This window comes from Sinocyclocheilus rhinocerous, unplaced genomic scaffold, assembly GCF_001515625.1.
Source record: "Sinocyclocheilus rhinocerous isolate Xijiao unplaced genomic scaffold, SAMN03320098_v1.1 scaffold1330, whole genome shotgun sequence".
In the NCBI taxonomy this organism is placed as follows: Eukaryota; Metazoa; Chordata; class Actinopteri; order Cypriniformes; family Cyprinidae; genus Sinocyclocheilus; species Sinocyclocheilus rhinocerous.
Window position 1 is genome coordinate 273,019 of NW_015665026.1, and position 19,915 is coordinate 292,933.

At 36.1% G+C, this 19,915-nt stretch overlaps 1 protein-coding gene across 1 annotated transcript in view; it reads left to right on the forward strand.

Moving 5' to 3' along the window:
• The window catches only part of LOC107730946 (kin of IRRE-like protein 3), a 127,435-nt gene that overhangs the window by 91,748 nt on the left and 15,772 nt on the right, over window positions 1-19,915 (forward strand). Inside the window, exons 8-10 of the mRNA XM_016541909.1 lie at window positions 5,834-5,982; window positions 6,458-6,585; window positions 18,564-18,690. Coding sequence (XP_016397395.1) covers window positions 5,834-5,982; window positions 6,458-6,585; window positions 18,564-18,690 — 404 coding nt within the window. The remainder of the gene's footprint in view (window positions 1-5,833; window positions 5,983-6,457; window positions 6,586-18,563; window positions 18,691-19,915) is intronic.

The following is a 19,915-nucleotide window of genomic DNA, read 5'->3' on the forward strand; positions in this document are numbered from 1 at the left end:
CACAGCGGAGAGATTTCAGCATGGAGGATGAAAACCAGACTCAACGAGTGAGTAAAGTAATTTTTTTATCTGATGGCATTTTCTTAAACATTTTAAATTTATTTAGGTAAGATGCATTTGTGTGAGCATTTGGGGAAATATTTATGCTTTTACTTGTGTATTTATGAATTGTGTTTTGAATTGACGAATCTGATTTTGTAAATGTAAATTGTGCTGTGCATTTATGAATTTTGTTTTGTAAATGTATTATTTTTGAGGCCGATCTGGCTCCATAATACAGTGGGCTACAAGAGTAGCATTTTTACTTATTTTTTCATTCCAAATTTGAGTGAACAGAATGGACATGAATTTCTCCTACTTGAATGACTTAGCATTGCATTCTCCTTTTGCTTTAATGACAAACAGCACTTTTGAACTTCAGAATCTTGGTCTAGAACCTGATGATCATGTTCTCAAGCATGATTTGTGACCATCTTGTATTTCAATAAAAAACTCAATTTTTAAAATAAAAGAATACATAAATTATGTAAAAAAAAAAGAAAAAAAAAAAGGAGATCTTGATCAGTGTCATGCATTTCCTGATTTGATTGGTGACCTACAAATAGTGCAGAATAATATTTGAAATATGTAAGCCACAACTTTTTTCCACATTTAAATTCAGTGTTTTGAATCACACATTTTCAGTGTAGATTCAGACTTTTGAATCCCGCTTTATACAATAAATTAAATATAGCAAATGATATGGATATAAATATCTTGGCATTAAATAGACACTTATTTTACATAGTATTAACACAAAATTCTAAAATAAATAAATAAAGTGTTGTTATGCCAGTAGGTGGCAATAATTGATCATCACTGAGTCATTCAATCTTTCATCAATACGATTCATTCAAACACTGATTCATTCAGGAATGAAACATCTTTATAAGTTAGTGGTTGAATCATTTACTCAAGTGGTTGAATCATTTACTCAAATGATTCTTCCAAACACTGATTCATCCAGGAACGAAACAAGTGAATGAGTCGTTGAATCATTCACTCAAATTTGTTCAAAACAGTGTGTTGATCACAGCAGTTAGTTCTGTTGTGGCTTTGAATGGAATTAGTTTAATTTACGGAGCAAAAATAGAAAAAGTAATGAACAATTTGTAAATAATGTAAATTTAATTAGCTTTTTTTTTATAGAACCTTTGTAATAAATTGTGTGACTTGTCTGAATATCGAAATAGCAATCTTGTTCATATGATATTGCTTAAGCATCACTACATACAGTGGGTACGGAAAGTATTCAGACCCCCTTAAATTTTTCACTCTTTGTTATATTGCAGCCATTTGCTAAAATCATTTAAGTTAATTTTTTTTCCTCATTAATGTACACACAGCACCCCATATTGACAGAAAAACACAGAATTGTTGACATTTTTGCAGATTTTTTAAAAAAGAAAAACTGAAATATCACATGGTCTTAAGTATTCAGACCCTTTGCTCAGTATTTAGTAGAAGCAGCCTTTTGATCTAATACAGCCATGAGTCTTTTTGGGAAAGATGCAACAAGTTTTTCACACCTGGATTTGGGGATCCTCTGCCATTCCTCCTTGCAGATCCTCTCCAGTTCTGTCAGGTTGGCTGTCCACCAACGTTTACCATCCAACCTGGCAGAACTGGAGAGGATCTGCAAGGAGGAATGGCAGAGGATTCCCAAATCCAGGTGTGAAAAACTTGTTGGATCTTTCCCAAAAAGACTCATGGCTGTATTAGATCAAAAGGGTGCTTCTACTAAATACTGAGCAAAGGGTCTGATTACTTAGGACCATGTGATATTTCAGTTTTTCTTTTTTAATAAATCTGCAAAAATGTCAACAATTCTGTGTTTTTCTGTCAATATGGGGTGCTGTGTGTACATTAATGAGGAAAAAAAATTAACTTAAATGATTTTAGCAAATGGCTGCAATATAACAAAGAGTGAAAAATTTAAGGGGGTCTGAATACTTTCCGTACCCTCTGTATATAAAATTGCTGAGAGTACAGTAACTGCCATTTATGATGCCAGTAAGCTGGACTCAGTAGAGAAAGCACTGCATTGTCCTGGTGAGGCAGTGTATATGTATGTGATGCAGTGCGTGTGAAATTCACAGTGACAGTGAAATCGCATAAAGATTTATGCTTTTTTTTTTTTTCAAAGGATGTTGCCTTTTGTTTATCCTAAACTTAGACCTCTCTCCACCAGAATAACACCTTGAAATGTGAAGCTGTCATAAAGAGTTAAATAAAAGCCACTGTGCTCAAAAATGTAGCCACAACCTTGCTATAGAAAAGAGCAAGACAGAGCGTGTCTTTTAATTCTGGCTGCGATTGTTTTTTTTTTCTTGAACTCTCAGAGTGGAAAAGTGGGGCGTGAATGGATGGAATCAGACACGTCGCTTTTCTGCCTGTGAATAAAGTATGTGCTTTGTGTCCCTCCAGGGGCTTTCTGTCAGCGCTGGTGTTGTTTTGCTTTGTTCTGGCGTGGGTGATTTGTCTTGTCTTATCCCCATTTGTCACCTCGGAAGTGTCTAATGGAAGACGCTCTGTTGGGCGTGTCGAACATTTGATGTGAACATGTGGCTTTGCAGCTTGGCATCGGTGGGCATCAGCGTCCACGTGGCTGATTGTTTGTTTTGGTGGAGACGGTTTGTACCACCCAGTGTTTTAATTCGAAATGCGGCCAATCACAGACAACCCTCCTGCAGCATCTTAAAAAACAAACAATTTATTTTCTACTGGTGTTGTATCGGCTTACACCTTCAGAGGATTATTTTTTATTCTAGGGTTTGTGTATATACTATTGCTGTTGAATTATGTAAAGAAAGCAGCAAACACATGGATTTGATCTGTGTATTGTGAAGCTTTGAGAGCACAGTTTGTCTTTCAGGCTGAGGTTTGGACATCTTTTTCTGATGTTTTATTTGTGGTTACTTTACTGTTTCATTCTCATGTCCCTTTCCGAGATAAAGTTGCCACAGCTCTGCGTAGAACACAATGTTTTTATCTTTGAATATGTCAAGATTCAGCCCTCGTCTGAGCCAAAGAAAGTGTCTCCCTGGTGGGAGGACGCTGTAATTTCTCAAACTGCTCTGCGTCTTGATTAAATTAAAGTAAGACAGTTAATCACTTAAATGTCAAAGATCCATGGAAATTGTTCACATCACTTTTCCTATTTTAGCACCAAATACAGGATTAAAATAATTTCATAAACAACTTACGCTGACTATTGGCACCATTGCAATTGATGAAATTTAATTTTCTTAACAGGATGTAATATGCCCTTTTCCGGCATTCGTTTGAATCCGTGATGAGACCTGCTGTGATCCAGAGTAATCTCTTCATTTTAGACGCTTTTGATGCTTAATCAAATGCCACTGGATTAGCTACACATTTACAAATCCCATACATTTGAATGAAAAGAATATCTGTCCATCTCTGCGAATAGAAAATTTCTCTTGGCCTCTTCTTTTTTTCTTGCCATATTTTAAGCTGGTCAGACTGTTTCCTCCTGAGTTTGACAGGTGAAGCCATGAGCTCTGTCCTGTGTGTGGATCTCTCTTATGTGTTTGAGTTCACATGGAGGCTGCCGTCCCCAAAGGAACTCAGAGGAAACTCTGTGGAGAAGAAAGTTTGAAAGTGAAAGTGAAAGTGAAGTGACATGTGGCCAAATATGGTGACCCATACTCGGAATTAGTGCTCTGCATTTATCCCATCCAAAGTGCACACACAGCAGTGAACACACACACACCGTGAACACACACCCGGAGCAGTGGGCAGCCATTTTTTGCTGCGGCGCCCAGGGAGCAGTTGGGGGTTCGGTGCCTTGCTCAAGGGCACCTCAGTCGTGGTATTGAGGGTGGGAGAGAGCGCTGTACATTCACTCCCCACACCTACAATCCCTGCCGGTACGAGACTCGAACCCGCAACCTTTGGGTTACGAGTCCGACTCTCTAACCATTAGGCCACGACTTCCCCAGTTTGTGTTGGAGCTGTGGCCTAGGGGTCAGCACACATAAACGTTGAGCCTTGGCGTGCATGTAGGCAGTGTGAGTTTGAGTCTTGGTTCTGTTGAAGTGAGCATGTAGAGCTGCTGGTGAGAGCAGATGTGTGAATGAGTGAGGTGGCATTCACAAAGGACTTGTTCTTCCGTTCCAAAGCAACTAGGCAAGGCGCAGCAGCGAAATGGAACTGAATGCATTTTGAGATGCATTTTTAGAACTAGGTTTAGTTTTTAATTTAATTTTAAAAATTAAATGCTCTTTGCATGAGACTCAAAAAGCAAAAGTTAAAATATGAGGCATGAACATAGCCTTTGCTGTTGTCATGACAACCAATGCATGTATTATTTTCTATTGGTTTTGGGTTTATACACACACACACGCACACACACACACACACACACACACACACATATATATATATATATATATATATATATACTGCCATTAAAAATGTGGGATCAATAAGATTTGTAATGTTTTTTAAAGAAGTCTCTTTTGCTCATTAAGGCTGCATTTATTTGACCAAAATACAGTAAAATATTACCATTTAAAATATTGGTTTTCTAGGTTAGCCACAATAAAAGACCACTCTAAAATGTGCATTTTTATCACGCAGCACAATGCCACAGATGTCGCAAGTTTTGAGGGACTGTATATATTAGGGTTGGTTGCGCGTGTGTGTGTGTGTGTTGACTACCATTTAAAAGTACAATTTTGAATCAGTGCTTATATTTAGCAAGGATGCATTCAGTTGATCAAAAGTGATAGTAAAACATTTACCATGTTACAAAATATTTCTATTTCAAATAAATGCATTTCTTTTGAACTTTATATTCATCAAAGAATCATGGAAAAATTATAATAATTTTCTTGAGCAATTCTTTACTGTTTTCTTGTGAACTTTTTAAAACATTTTAAATTACTGTTTTTATCGTATGTTTGGTTAATACAAGAGCCTTCTTTCAAAACAATTTTTAAAAATTGTATCAACCCCAAACATTTAAACAGTAATGTGTGTGTAATGATACAGTACATGAATAATAAACAAGAAAACACACACACACACACACTCATATATATATATATATACAAATAAGTAAATAAGATTTTATAATGATAATAAAGATATACCTTGCTTTTGACACCTCCTTTTAAAATGTTGCCAAGACATGACAAAATGTTTTTGTTCTGCAGAAAAAAGAAACTTTTTGTTACGCTCCGTCAACTGCCAATAAAACTGATGAAAAGACCAAACATTAAAAAAAGTTGTGTCGAGTACATTCATTACACCAAATTATTTTTATTTCTGTAACACTGTCCACTTTAACTTCACAGATGCAAACAAAAGTCCATCTGCTTAGTGCTTGATCTTCCCGTCTGAATCTGGAGCAGCAGCATTCGCTTGTGTTGTCCGTATTTTCTCGCTTTCCTCTTCACATTTCACTATAATGACCGCAGCATCAAAGGGTGCCAGTGATAGAGGCAGCATCTAAAAACCTCTTAATGTGTTCCTGTTATTCTTCCGCCAAAGAAGACACGGCCTGCCGACAGCACGAAAATGAAACGGCCCAAATAAAAAAAAAAAACACGTGGTGTCCTGAAAATTACGTTAGACACTCTGAAGAATGCTTTTGTTGTTTCAGTACACCATGCAAATAAGACATGATCTCAGTCATTTGCCCGTGAAAAAATACCTTTCTTGTCGCCTTTGATCTTTAGAGCAGATCTGGGGAAAAAAACCTTGGCTGTGTCCATCACGGTTGTTCATTTTTCCTGCTCTGTTTTTGTCTTTTATGGATAATTAGATGGGCGAAGGGGGGAAACATGATCACAGATGCAACAGGAGACACTTATGAGGTGCTGGTTGATCATTCCTTCTTCACCGAGCCAGTATCCTGTGAGGTCACCAATGCCCTGGGCAGCACCAACATCAGCCGTAACGTGGATGTTTACTGTGAGTTTAACTGCTACATATACAGTGGGTATAGAAAAGAATCACAACCCTTTAAAATAATCACATGTTGTTGCATTGCAGCCTGTAATGAAGACGGACACAGTTTTTGTTTTATCCAGCTGTATTTACTCAATGCAACTTATAACATCCAAGTGAAAGATATAACACCAACATGTCAGAAAAAAATTTAATAAAACAACAGATTCACTGAGTTGGAAAAAGGATCAGTATTTTGTTGAACCACCTTTTTCTTTAATTACAGCCTTTAGTCTGTTGGGATATGTCTCTACTAACTTTGCACATCTAGACTTTGCAATATTTGCCCACTCTTCTTTGCAGAACCTCTCAAGTTCAGTTAAATTTGATGGTGACCACCTTCCACCTATTTCTTGAGTAACATGACTTTCTTCCATGATTGTTCTTTTGCATACAGCAGAAGTGAATGAATATGTGTATGTATGTATTTGTGTTGTAGTCGGACCCCGTCTGGCCGCTGAACCCCAGAGCCACCAGGTGGATCGGGGATCTGATGCCGTGTTCAGTTGCGCTTGGATTGGAAACCCTTCGCTCACCATTGTCTGGATGAAAAGGGGCCATGGAGTCGTACGTAATTTAATCTGCATTACTCAGAAAACTTATAACAGGGATGTGCAAAAATTGGCTCGCTTTCAGTTCCTGAGTTGGCAGTACTCCACAGGAAGTTAAATTGGAATTATCCACCTTTTTCTTGAGTAACTGTTGAGTGCCGCCATGATGGATTCTAACTTCTGTTTGGATGCTGTCATGTTTTGGTCTCAGTAAAAGCAATAAACTTAAGGAATTCCTTTAAAGTACCTTGCATTCTATGACAAAGACTGGCAAGAGAAACGAGCATGGCTTGGCAGTGGGATCTGTATGTTAGATATGAGCGCTCATCTGTTTTCAGTGCAGCTAAACACGGGCCATTTCATGTCATCTACCCACTCATTAAACTATGACAGGTGAGTCAGTGCAAAAAGACGGTCATTACGACACTGTAAGTGATGGATCTATGGAACCATGTGCTTTTTTAAACAATTTTCATAGGTTTAACGTTACATTATTAGCTCAGAAAATACATTCAGGAAAAAGGTGGATAGTAAGTGTAATAAGTGTAAGTGTCCACAAAAGTTAATTCATTTATTATGATGAAATATCTATCTATCTATCTATCTATCTATCTATCTGTCTATCTGTCTATCTATCTATCTATCTATCTATCTATCTAGATACTATTACACTATAGGTTTTATAAAGTTGGCTTGAAAAAACCAACTTACTGAAATCCTATTTAAACTTGGTCCATGTACGTTTTGATAGTTTGTTTTTCAATCTGAAATGAAATGAGCAGAAACAAGAAAACAGTCGTGTTTTCGTTTTTTCATTTGTTAAAAAAAAACGAAAAAAACAAGATTTTGGCTCGATTTTCTTTTTTTTTGGTTCACGGGTAGAAAACAGATAAACGACTTCAAAATTCGTTTTCCCCTTGTGGGCGGTCCTAACACGCCCCTTGCCGCCGATTGGTCAACCAGATCTGAGCCCGTGACGTAATCCTCAATTAGTTTTGCAAAATAATAGTCCTCTGCTGCTGTACGGGGCAGGTCCTAGATCGGGTGCAACCTAATGCGTTTCACAGAAATATTTATTTCAGAAATTTTAATCAGCACCCAGCCTGTTTTATTTAGCTGTGCGCATAGTTAAATCTGTATGGTGAAGCTGCACTACCCATAGACAGCGCAGAACGGATGAGCAGCACAGATAAAAAATTAAAAAATAGACATAAAAGGGTCCCCCAGATATTTTTTAGTAAAAAAATAATGACAAATCTGTTTAAGCTCACGCAGTTAGATTATGGTACATTTCGTTAATTCATTATTTACAGTCATACATGTGACTGAAGTCTGTTTTTAGGCTGTCAAAATGTAAATGCCTCTACTACAACATCTATAGACCGCTAAGCGCATATGACATCGTTTAGGCTGCTTGTTTTGTGCTGCTCCAGTGAAGCTAAGCGAAAGAAAAAAAAAGCGTCTGAAAAAGAAAGCTTCTTATGCTACTGACTTTTTTGATGGGTAATTTTCTCTTTTTCTATCTTTCTACTATATTTATACACTCCATGTCGGAGCTTTTGTAGTTTACCTACATACATTGGAAACGTGCACTCATTTTTCATTATTACAATTTTTAACATTTTATACATTTACATTTAATCATTTAGCAGACCCATAGACAGCGCAGAACGGATGAGCAGCACAGATAAAAAATTAAAAAATAGACATAAAAGGGTCCCCCAGATATTTTTTAGTAAAAAAATAATGACAAATCTGTTTAAGCTCACGCAGTTAGATTATGGTACATTTCGTTAATTCATTATTTACAGTCATACATGTGACTGAAGTCTGTTTTTAGGCTGTCAAAATGTAAATGCCTCTACTACAACATCTATAGACCGCTAAGCGCATATGACATCGTTTAGGCTGCTTGTTTTGTGCTGCTCCAGTGAAGCTAAGCGAAAGAAAAAAAAAGCGTCTGAAAAAGAAAGCTTCTTATGCTACTGACTTTTTTGATGGGTAATTTTCTCTTTTTCTATCTTTCTACTATATTTATACACTCCATGTCGGAGCTTTTGTAGTTTACCTACATACATTGGAAACGTGCACTCATTTTTCATTATTACAATTTTTAACATTTTATACATTTACATTTAATCATTTAGCAGACACTTTTATCCAAAGTGGTTTACAAATGAGTGCTGTGACAAGTCTGTAATTATAACTGATCATTAATTAATTATTAGTCCACCTAGATAAATGTGCGCTGTTAGACGCATATCCTATCGTTTGTGCCTCTCCAACTCTCTAGTTGAAGCTAAAGTGCACTCGGCAGCACATGGAGGCGCCAGCGAGATCACTTGCATTTTTCATAACTTAATACGCAGTCATTTTTGCTCATAAAGGTAAGAGTAATACATCATTCTAAACTGTAAAGGGGCTAGTTTTATTTGTGTGCACTGACAATATCAACAAAACGTTGTGCTTTTATAAAATAAAGAAAACACACGAGTTGTGTCCAATGTTTCTACATTTTCATGTACATGTTATAATGGATTTCTTTCATGTTGTGGGGGGGGGGACCAAATGATCAGTGAGAGCAGAAAGAATGTGTCACACGTTTTAAACCCAACAAAATGGTAAAATACATATATCAAGAGCATGCTCACAGATGAGAACAAAACAGCGTTGGCTGAAGTGGATTAGAGCCCTGCACGGGTCTCAAATAGGCCCTAGCCCGTCTTTTTTCCCTTTTCCCAAAAAAAGCTTATACTACTGTTTCAGCTATTAAAATAGTTATTTTTTGTATGTAATGGAAAAGTGATTATATTTCGTTTCGTTTTTTTATAAAGTAACTTTAGAAAAACGTTTGGAGAATTTTTTGTTCGTTAAATATAAGTTTTTGTTTTTTTAAAGTAACGACAGGCAGCGCAGAATGGATGAGAAGCAAAGATAAAAAAAATAGATGTAGGGGGGTATTTTTTTAGTAAAAAATAATGATGACAAATCTAATTAAGCTCACACAGTTAGGATTTGGTCATACATGTGACTGAAGTCTGTTTTTAGGCTGTCAAAATGTAAATGCCTCTACTACAACATCTATAGATCGCTAAGCACATGACATCGTTTAGGCTGCTGCTCCGGTGAAGCTAAGCGAAGAAGTGCGAAAATGAGTTGGAAAGAGAAAGCTTCTTATGCTACTTACTTTTTTGATGGGTAATTTTCTCTTTTTCTATCTTTCTACTATATGTATCCACTCCATGTCGGAGCTTTTGCATTTTACCTACATACATTGGAAATGTGCACTCATTTTTCATTATTACAATTTTTAACATTTTATACATTTACATTTAATCATTTACCAGACGCTTTTATCCAAACTAGTTTACACATGAGTGCTGTGACAAGTCTGTCATTATAACTGATCATTAATTAATTATTAGTCTATATTTATGATTATTGCAAAGTCATCAAAACTGGCTCATGACATCAAAACTACCTCAAATGTTGAATCAAAATGATCATGCATGACATTCTTTGAAGTATACAGTATGCATGCAGTCATACTAACTCATTAGTGAAATCTCCACCTGGTGGCACAAAAGTACAGCTGGCACCATTACTCAGACTGGAATTTTCATTAGTAAATGAAGATTAAATAATCGGCACGCACAGTGCCGTACACCTGCAGGCGCCACTGACTCGGACGGTTGTCGTGGCAATAAACACCGTAAACAGCAACCGTTCGCGTGTCAGCGCTTAATGCGCATATCCTATATTAAAGGCATTTTAGGGGGCCCTTGGCTTTTGGGGGCCCAAGGCGGTCGCCTACCTTTGCCTAATGGGTAAGTCCGCCCCTGGCAAAGTCATCCAAACTGGCTCATGGCATCAAAACTACCCAAAATGTCGAAAATAAATCAGAATGATCGTGCATGACATTCTTTGAAGTATACAGTATGCATGCAGTCACACAAACTCATTAGTGAAATCTCCACCTGGTGGAGCAAAAGGACAGCTGGCACCATTACTCAGACTGGAATTTTCACTAGTAAATGAAGATTAAATAATCAAATAAATTGCTACTGAATTTGACCAGTAATACCCTCCAGTGAGTTTATTTTCTACTTTTTTTTTTGTTTTGTTTTTTTGTTATTTTAATGTATTTGGAAGTCACATCAAATATTAATTAGGGTAAGCAATTAAAAAGACGAACAATAGTTTATCTCTCGTTGTTTATTTAATTTTTACTGTACTAATCATAGCCGCGGGAACGTGGCATTTAGCCAGGATTTATGTTATGAGTGTGCATAGCCCTCGAGGCTTAACATGTTGATAAATAACTAGATAGATGAATAACTAAATTACTGTTATTTAACAGCACAATTTTTTTTTTTTTTTACAGTGATAAGCATTACTTAAGTAAAATTTACAAACAAAGAGTCAATAAAATTTACTGGGAATTCCCAACTTAAAATGTTCTATTTAAAGCTACTAATAATTATGTTTAGGCTTTTACTTGGCAATTTTTTGTAAATTAGCTAGCCTTTTCTGAGTGAAAATTGTTTCCAAGCTTTTTTCAAGTAAATCCTACTCCAAATTTTTTTTCAGTGTAATTCTTAAGGCTTGTGCCGGTGTGTTCATCCATCCACCGATTTTTATATAATAGGCCTAACATAAATAATGTTGCCTATAGTCGAGTTGGACAGCAGAGTGTAATTCTTAAGGCTTGTGCCGGTGTGTTCATCCATCCACCGATTTTTATATAATAGGCCTAACATAAATAATGTAGCCTATAGTTGAGTTGGACAGCAGTCTGCTTCATACAACACGAGCCGCAGCGCAAGATTGACTGAACCGGCTCCGGCAAACGCGCAGAACTTTTACTTTTTACTAAAGTAATAATGGACCACAAACTGAGCGTTCGTTTTAATGGGGGAAAAGTTTGTTTTAACGCGGATATATAATCAGTCTTCTTAGTCGTTTTGTTAATAAAAGTTTAGCGAGTTTTAATGAACCAAAAACTAAGCATTTCTTTGCCAGTAAGGGGGAAAGTCCACAGTCTTTCATTTATTTGTGTTACAGCGTCTTATTCATTTTGTTAATAACGAATAATGTTAATAATATTTCGGTTAAAAGATTGGGGGAAGATAACCTAAAGATCAAACACGATCAAAAGAGCTACAGATGCTGAACGTCATCGACATCTTTTCTTGTTAAATGTGCGAGTGTATTTGGATAGCACTGGTGTTGTCACAAGTTAATTAATCAGTGGGAAAATTTCCTCACCGGCACATTCTTAATGCTGGCTGCATAAGTTACAGTTACATGATAGAGGCCAGCGTCGGCGCCTCAGGGGGCCCGGCCCGGCCACCTCAGTCACTGTGCCCCTTCACCTCTGGTGCCATCTCCAGAGTGGGCACTCTGATTTTAGTCTGAGAGGCAGGCTACTGCCCTGGGAAGATCTCCCAGGCTGTTAAAAACACGGATTAAAAGCGAAATGTTTTCATTTCGGTTTGTTCTTGGCAAAAATATTTTTTTTCGTTCAGGTTCCATAGCGAAATAAGAACGGCAGAGCGTTTAGAAAGAATTCTAATAAACTTTTGCTAATATTCTTGAATGAATCTTCAAACTGCTAACACTGCACTTTGCAGTTTCGAATTATGCCTTAGGCCTACTGTATGACCAGAAATGACCGAGTAGGGCCTATGTTTCCGCTGTTTGATCGCGCCGGTGCCTCACGCGCACACTATGCTATTAATTGCAAACAGTGCACTGAGCGCAGTCGTTCACCGTGCCGTTCAGCATGAGCACTCCAGTGCGTCCAGTGTGGCATATTTTTGCTCATTATGATTTTTTCCATAGATACTGGAACGCGCGTGAACTACAAAACCTATTTTACATAATAAATAGCTTCAAATGCATCGCGTAGGCCTATATGGAAACATTTGGATTTGTGCCGAATGAGAGAGGTAGGATATATGAGCCCAATTTTACCTTCAGTTTCTCTTTGTTTTGGCTTGTTTATAGCTAAGCCTATATTATATACTGCAATTATATTTATCCATTTGTAAAAATATTATATAAATGTTTATATAAATATTTATCCACTTATACGTGACTTATCTTTTATTTTCATCTCAAAACCGTAAAATTTATTTTTTGCATGTTTTTTTTTAAACATGCAGAAAACTAAAATAGTCAATTAATCTGTTAAAAATTGTTACTGTGGGTGAACAAATTTACTTTAGTAGATAACAACAGAGTCTGGGCCAAATCTGGCTTACATTCGGCACTTCTGGCTTCATTCTGGCGTCGTTTTTTCACAATCAGTGCAATTTTATTTTTATTTTTTTTAAATGTACGATGCATTCTGCCAGTTAAAAAAAAAAAACTGACTCGTGTATTTATGACATCAATTACAACATTCTTTTTTCAGAAATTGAAGTAACTTTAAATGTTATTGTGTGTTTGTACTTTTCATAGCCTATTTTTAGCTTTATAGAGAGCTTCCAGTAGGTTATTTCACGGAGCTGTCAACACTGATCCGACCGCCTGCAATCAGTTGACGAACATCCTATTCATATATAATACTAGGCTAGGCTATATGTTATTAAATTGTAGGCTATATCAAATTATTTTATTTACAATTTTCGTATTTGTTTTTTTCCTGTTTTATTCGTTGCATCTGAAAATTACTTCTGCACTATAGTCTACATAATTTAAATTGAAATCAATTGATATTCAGAAACAGGTTTTTTTCTTTTCAAAGAAAAAGTGCATGCCCCCTCATTATGTGCGCCAACCCTGATAGAGGCATTTACATTTTGACAGCCTAAAAACAGACTTCAGTCACATGAATGACTATTAACTAACGAAATGTACCGTATCAACCGCGTGAGCTTAATCAGATTTGTCATCATTATTTTTGGTAAAATAATATCTGGGGGACCCCCCTACGTCTATTTTTATTTATTTATTTATCTGTGCTTCTCATCCGTTCTGCGCTGTCTATGGGTAGTGCAGCTTCACCATACAGATTTAACTACGCGCACAGCTAAATAAAACAGGCTGGGTGCTGATTAAAATTTCTGAATTATGATTTTTTCCATAGATACTGGAACGCGCGTGAACTACAAAACCTATTTTACATAATAAATAGCTTCAAATGCATCGCGTAGGCCTATATGGAAACATTTGGATTTGTGCCGAATGAGAGAGGTAGGATATATGAGCCCAATTTTACCTTCAGTTTCTCTTTGTTTTGGCTTGTTTATAGCTAAGCCTATATTATATACTGCAATTATATTTATCCATTTGTAAAAATATTATATAAATGTTTATATAAATATTTATCCACTTATACGTGACTTATCTTTTATTTTCATCTCAAAACCGTAAAATTTATTTTTTGCATGTTTTTTTTTAAACATGCAGAAAACTAAAATAGTCAATTAATCTGTTAAAAATTGTTACTGTGGGTGAACAAATTTACTTTAGTAGATAACAACAGAGTCTGGGCCAAATCTGGCTTACATTCGGCACTTCTGGCTTCATTCTGGCGTCGTTTTTTCACAATCAGTGCAATTTTATTTTTATTTTTTTTAAATGTACGATGCATTCTGCCAGTTAAAAAAAAAAAACTGACTCGTGTATTTATGACATCAATTACAACATTCTTTTTTCAGAAATTGAAGTAACTTTAAATGTTATTGTGTGTTTGTACTTTTCATAGCCTATTTTTAGCTTTATAGAGAGCTTCCAGTAGGTTATTTCACGGAGCTGTCAACACTGATCCGACCGCCTGCAATCAGTTGACGAACATCCTATTCATATATAATACTAGGCTAGGCTATATGTTATTAAATTGTAGGCTATATCAAATTATTTTATTTACAATTTTCGTATTTGTTTTTTTCCTGTTTTATTCGTTGCATCTGAAAATTACTTCTGCACTATAGTCTACATAATTTAAATTGAAATCAATTGATATTCAGAAACAGGTTTTTTTCTTTTCAAAGAAAAAGTGCATGCCCCCCCCTTATGTGCGCCAACCCTGATAGAGGCATTTACATTTTGACAGCCTAAAAACAGACTTCAGTCTCATGAGTGACTGTAAATAATTAATTAACGAAATGTACCGTATCGTGCTGATTAAAATTTCTGAAATAAATATTTCTGTGAAACGCGTTAGGTTGCACCCGATCTAGGACCTGCCCCGTACAGAAGCAGAGGACTATTATTTTGCTAAACGAATTGAGGATGACGTCAGGGGCTCAGATTTGGTTGACCAATCGGCAGAAAGGGGCGTGTTAGGACCGCCCACAAGGGGAAAACAAATTTTGAAGTCGTTTATCCGTTTTCTACCCGTGAACCAAAAAAAACGAAAATCGAGCCAAAATCTCGGTTTTTCGTTTTTTTTAACAAATGAAAAAAAGGAAAAAAACGACCATTTTCTCGTTTCTGCTTATTTCATTTCAAATAGAAAAACAAACGATCAAAACGTACACGGACCAAACTTCTTCTTCTTCTTCTGTGACCAAATTTTTAAATGTATCTCCTCCTAGACTTTTAAAGCTACAATCACCAAACTCGGGTCAGACCTTCAGACTGGTCTGACTCGGGTTGCTATATCTTTTCTAACTGATCCGGCTTACGGTTTTCATAAACCAGACTATGAAAACCACCTAAAATCCCATTGACTTTCATTGAGGGGGTGAAAACTTTTATACAATAAGACGTATGGTGTATTTAAGCTGTCTATTGCTATAGCAAAGCTTAACAACTCCCTACCGAAAAAACAGCTAAAACCAGCCTAAGCTAATTGACTGCTTTGGCTGGTCTCTCAAGCTGGTTTTAAAGTGGTTCTGGCCACTTTTTTAGCAGGCCAGGCTGGTCTTAGCTTGTTTTTAGCTGTTTTTTTTTAACGGAATCAACTGGTTTTAGCTGGATTAGCATAGAGACATGCTAACAACATGCTAGTAACTTGCTAATCATGTTAGAAACATGCTAACAAAATGCTAGTAACTTGCTAATCATGCTAACAACATGCTAGCAACATGTTAATCATACTAGAAATGTGCTAGTAACTTACTAATGTTAAAAAGGCTAATACCATGCTAGTAACGTGCTAATCATGCTATAAACATGATAACAACTTTGCTAAAAATGTTAGTAACTTGCTAATCATGCTAACAAAATCCTAGTAACTTGATAATCATGTTAACAACATGTTAGTAACTTGCTAATCATGCTAGAAAATGCTAACAAAATGCTAGTAACTTGTTAATCATGTTAGAAACATGCTTGCAACTTGCTAAACATGATAGAAACATGGTAGCATCATTTTAGGAACATGCTAATCATGCTAGTAACTAGCTAATCATGTTAGAAACATGCTACTAACTTGCTAAACATGCTAGAAACATGCTAGCATCATTTTAGGAACATGCTAATCATGCTAGAATCATGCTTGTATTTTACTAATAATGCTAACAACATGCTAGTAACTTGCTAATCATGTTAGAAACATGCTAGCATCATGCTAGTAACTTGCTAGTCACACTAGATACATGTTAACAAAATGTTTGTAACTTGCTAATCATGTTAGAAGCATGCTAGTAATTTGCTAAACATGCTAGAAACATGCTAACATCATGTTAGTAACATGTTATTCATGCTAGAATCATGCTAGTAACATGCTAATCATGCTAGAATCATGCTAGCAACATGCTAGTAAACTTGTTAATCATGCTAACAAAATGCTAACACCATGCTAGTAACATGCTAGTCATGCTAGACACATGCTAGCAACTTGTTAAACATGTTAACAAAATGCTAACAAATTGTTAAACATGTTAGAAACATGTTATCAACTTGTTAACATCATGCTAGTAACATACTAATCATGCTAGTATCATGCTAATTATACTAGAATCATGCTAGCAACATGCTAGTAAATTTGCTAATCATGTTAACCAAATGTTAACACCATGCTAGTCATGCTAATAACATTCTAACAAAATGCTAGCAATTTGTTAAAAATGCTAGAAACATGCTAGCATCATGCTAGTAACATGCTAATCATGCTAGAATCATGCTAGTAACATGCTGATCATGTTAACAACATGCTACTAACTTGCTAATCAATGTTAACACCATGTTAATAATTTGCTAATCAGGTTAGAATCATGTTAACAACATGCTAGCAAAATGCAAGTAACATGCTAATCATGTAAACAACATTCTAGTAATGTGGTAATCATGTTAACATAATGCTAGTAACTTGCTAATCATGCTAGAAACATGCTAGTAACATGGTAATCATGCTAACAACATTCTAGTAACGTGGTAATCATGTTAACATCATGCTAGTAACTTGCTAATCATGCTTGAAACATGCTAGTAACATGGTAATCATGCTAACAACATTCTAGTAACGTGGTAATCATGTTAGAAACATGCTAGTAACTTGCTAATCATGCTAACAGAATGCTAACAACATGCTAGTAACATGCTAATCATGCTAGAATCATATTAGCAACATGTTAGTAATTTGCTAATTATGTTAACAACATGCTAGTAACTTGCTAATCATGCTAACAAAATGCTAACACCATGTTAATAAATGCTAATCATGCTAGCAAACATGTTAGTAACCTGTTAATTATGCTAACAACACACTAATAACATGTTAATCATGCTAGCAACATGCTAGTAACATGCTAATCATGCTAAAAACATGTTAGCAACATGCTAGTCATCGTAGAATCAGCCTAGCAACCACCCCAGGTACCCTAGCAATATGTTTTATACCTATCTGTTTTTCTGATAGACTGTATTGCCTTGAAAACATTCAAACTTTAATCTTTAAAACTATTTTAACTTTCAAACTACTTCAAACTGAAAACTTTCAGACTGCAAGCTTTTAAAACTTTTTCACACTTTCTAAATAGGCTTTTTCAAGCCAACTTAAAGTTTGTCTACAAACTTTTCAATCTAGTTATAATTTACTGTTACTAATACTATTAAAGGTTTTATAATAATTTTGATTTATTTTATATTTTTATAATTGTAATTTTTATTTTAGTATAGGTTTTAGTAATTTTTATTATGTGCTGTTTAGGTTTTATGTATTTTTATTTCAGTTTTAATTTTAGTTCATGATTTCGTCTGCCCATCCAGGCCTGATGGTTAATGGTAAACAAACGTGGCTTGCTGTTCTCTGTCGAGGTTCAAACCCGAGGCACAGCTTAAGCTCAGAGTTCAACCCCCCCACTGTGGTACTACATAGAGGGAGAATAACAGAAATAGAGGAGGACATGGGGAGGTAGAGGGATGCTGGAAGAACTGTCGCTGGGATGGCGCAATGAGTGCTACTTAAATAGGATCGTAATGATGATTGACAGGACTGAATGATTACGCTCCTCCCAAACCTACGTTTGGAACGGCATTTAAATTTTAGGTTTTATTTATTTCCAATTAGTAATTTTAGGGTATCAACTTAAACTTATTTCCGTTAGTTAATCTAAATAAATTTTAATTCTACTTCCTTACATTTAAATTCAAATTTCAAATCTGCATTCTGTTACACCAAATCAAATTCAGGAGTTTAATTGGAATTTAAAGTGCATTCTTAATTACAATCTGAATTGAACACATCCCTAACTTATAGAATCTTATTCATTTTTCCATCTGGGCGTGATGAATGTATCTGACACACACGTGACTGATCTGTTTTTGATGAAGCTAACAGCTGTGACAGTTGAGTTTCAAGGGCTAATGGACCTTATGTAGAGCACATTGTGTTTGTGTAGGTCGTCATCTGTTAGGATCTCACATGTCAAGATGAAGTCAAAACACAAGAAAGAAGCTGTATTTGTGACTACAGTGATGGTTAATTATACATGCAGTTCTGCTTCATGAATTTGCTTTAAAAAAAAAAACTTTTTAACAATCTCTACAAAGTTTACTTATCGTTGTGTTTTTTTTTTTCAAACATCTGTTACCTTGCAGGTGCTAAGCAACGAGAACACCTTGACACTTAAGGGAGTGAGACAGGAGGACGCTGGGAAATACGTATGTCGAGCTGTGGTGCCGCGGGTGGGAGTGGGAGAGAAGGAGGTCACGCTTACTGTCAACGGTAAATATTTTCAACACTTTGTTTATATTCCAGTCTGCCGGTCTGATCAGTACCCTTCAACGAATTCTCATTTGCTTTGGCTTTTGATTGCTTTGACTCACAAGAGCTGGAAGAGGCTCTCAAAAGCAGGATCAGGCCACATTTCACTCAGGCTAAAAGGGATGTTTTCTACACTGTTTAGCTTTGCAATAACCGAGACATGCTCCATGACCCTCAGAGCTATGGGTGCCGTAATCAGGAGAGATGATCTTGAATCGCTGTCATAATTTCTTCTCATTCGTCAATAGATGATAGGCTTAGGGCACATGAGGCCATATGATTTGCTTTAAGGACTCTACCAGGTTTCTGAATCAATACAGGCATATTGATTAACCCCACACTTCAAGAAGTGTCTTTCCCTGAAATATAATCAAAAAAAATATCATAGGCCATTCGGGCAGCTCGAATACTATACCAGCAAAGACCATATACATATGTGTTTTGGTTGTTTTGCTTTGTCTTGCTGTAGGCATCATTTTGTTGGTTATTCTCTCTCCTGAAGAGCTCATGAAAAAGTGTTATGGAGCTTTGTATGCTTTATCCATTTGTTTTGATGGAAACTTTTAAGTCCTAAGGGCTTTGCAATAACACCGGCCTGCTCCTGTGAGGCAATAAGCCTCTTCAGCGCTCTATGAATTCTTAATCTTTGCTGTTTTTCCTCTTGTGGTGTTACAAGGTTGAGATCTGGCACGGGTCAGCATGTGTGACTGTGGGCCTCCTTGATTCCTTGTGTCTAATCCAGTCTTAAAGGAACAGTTCAATCAAAAATGAAAATTCTGTCATCATTTACGTACTTGCCCTCATGCTGTTTCAGACCTGTATTACTTTGTGTCTTCTATTGAAACACAAAAAGAGATGTCTGAAGGATATTAAGCTTTGAAAATGACAGAAAATGAAACAAGTGGAAATGTCTTCATTATTATCCGTACATGTGAAAATCGGGATTAAACAAATAGTCATGTCTTTGTGGCAGTTTTCTGTTGATAATACAAGCCTTCTTTACCTTTCAAATGGTTGTCTAAAGTAAAAATGCTATGAAGTGCACGTCATTTTTTGTGAGAAAGTGTGACATGCTTGAGCAAAACAGATATTTTTGGAATTATGGCACCCCAAAATTAGTAAGAAACAAGTATTGGATGCAAATGTGGTGCAGGGCAGTGTACTTTAATGGCCTTTTTTTTCAACT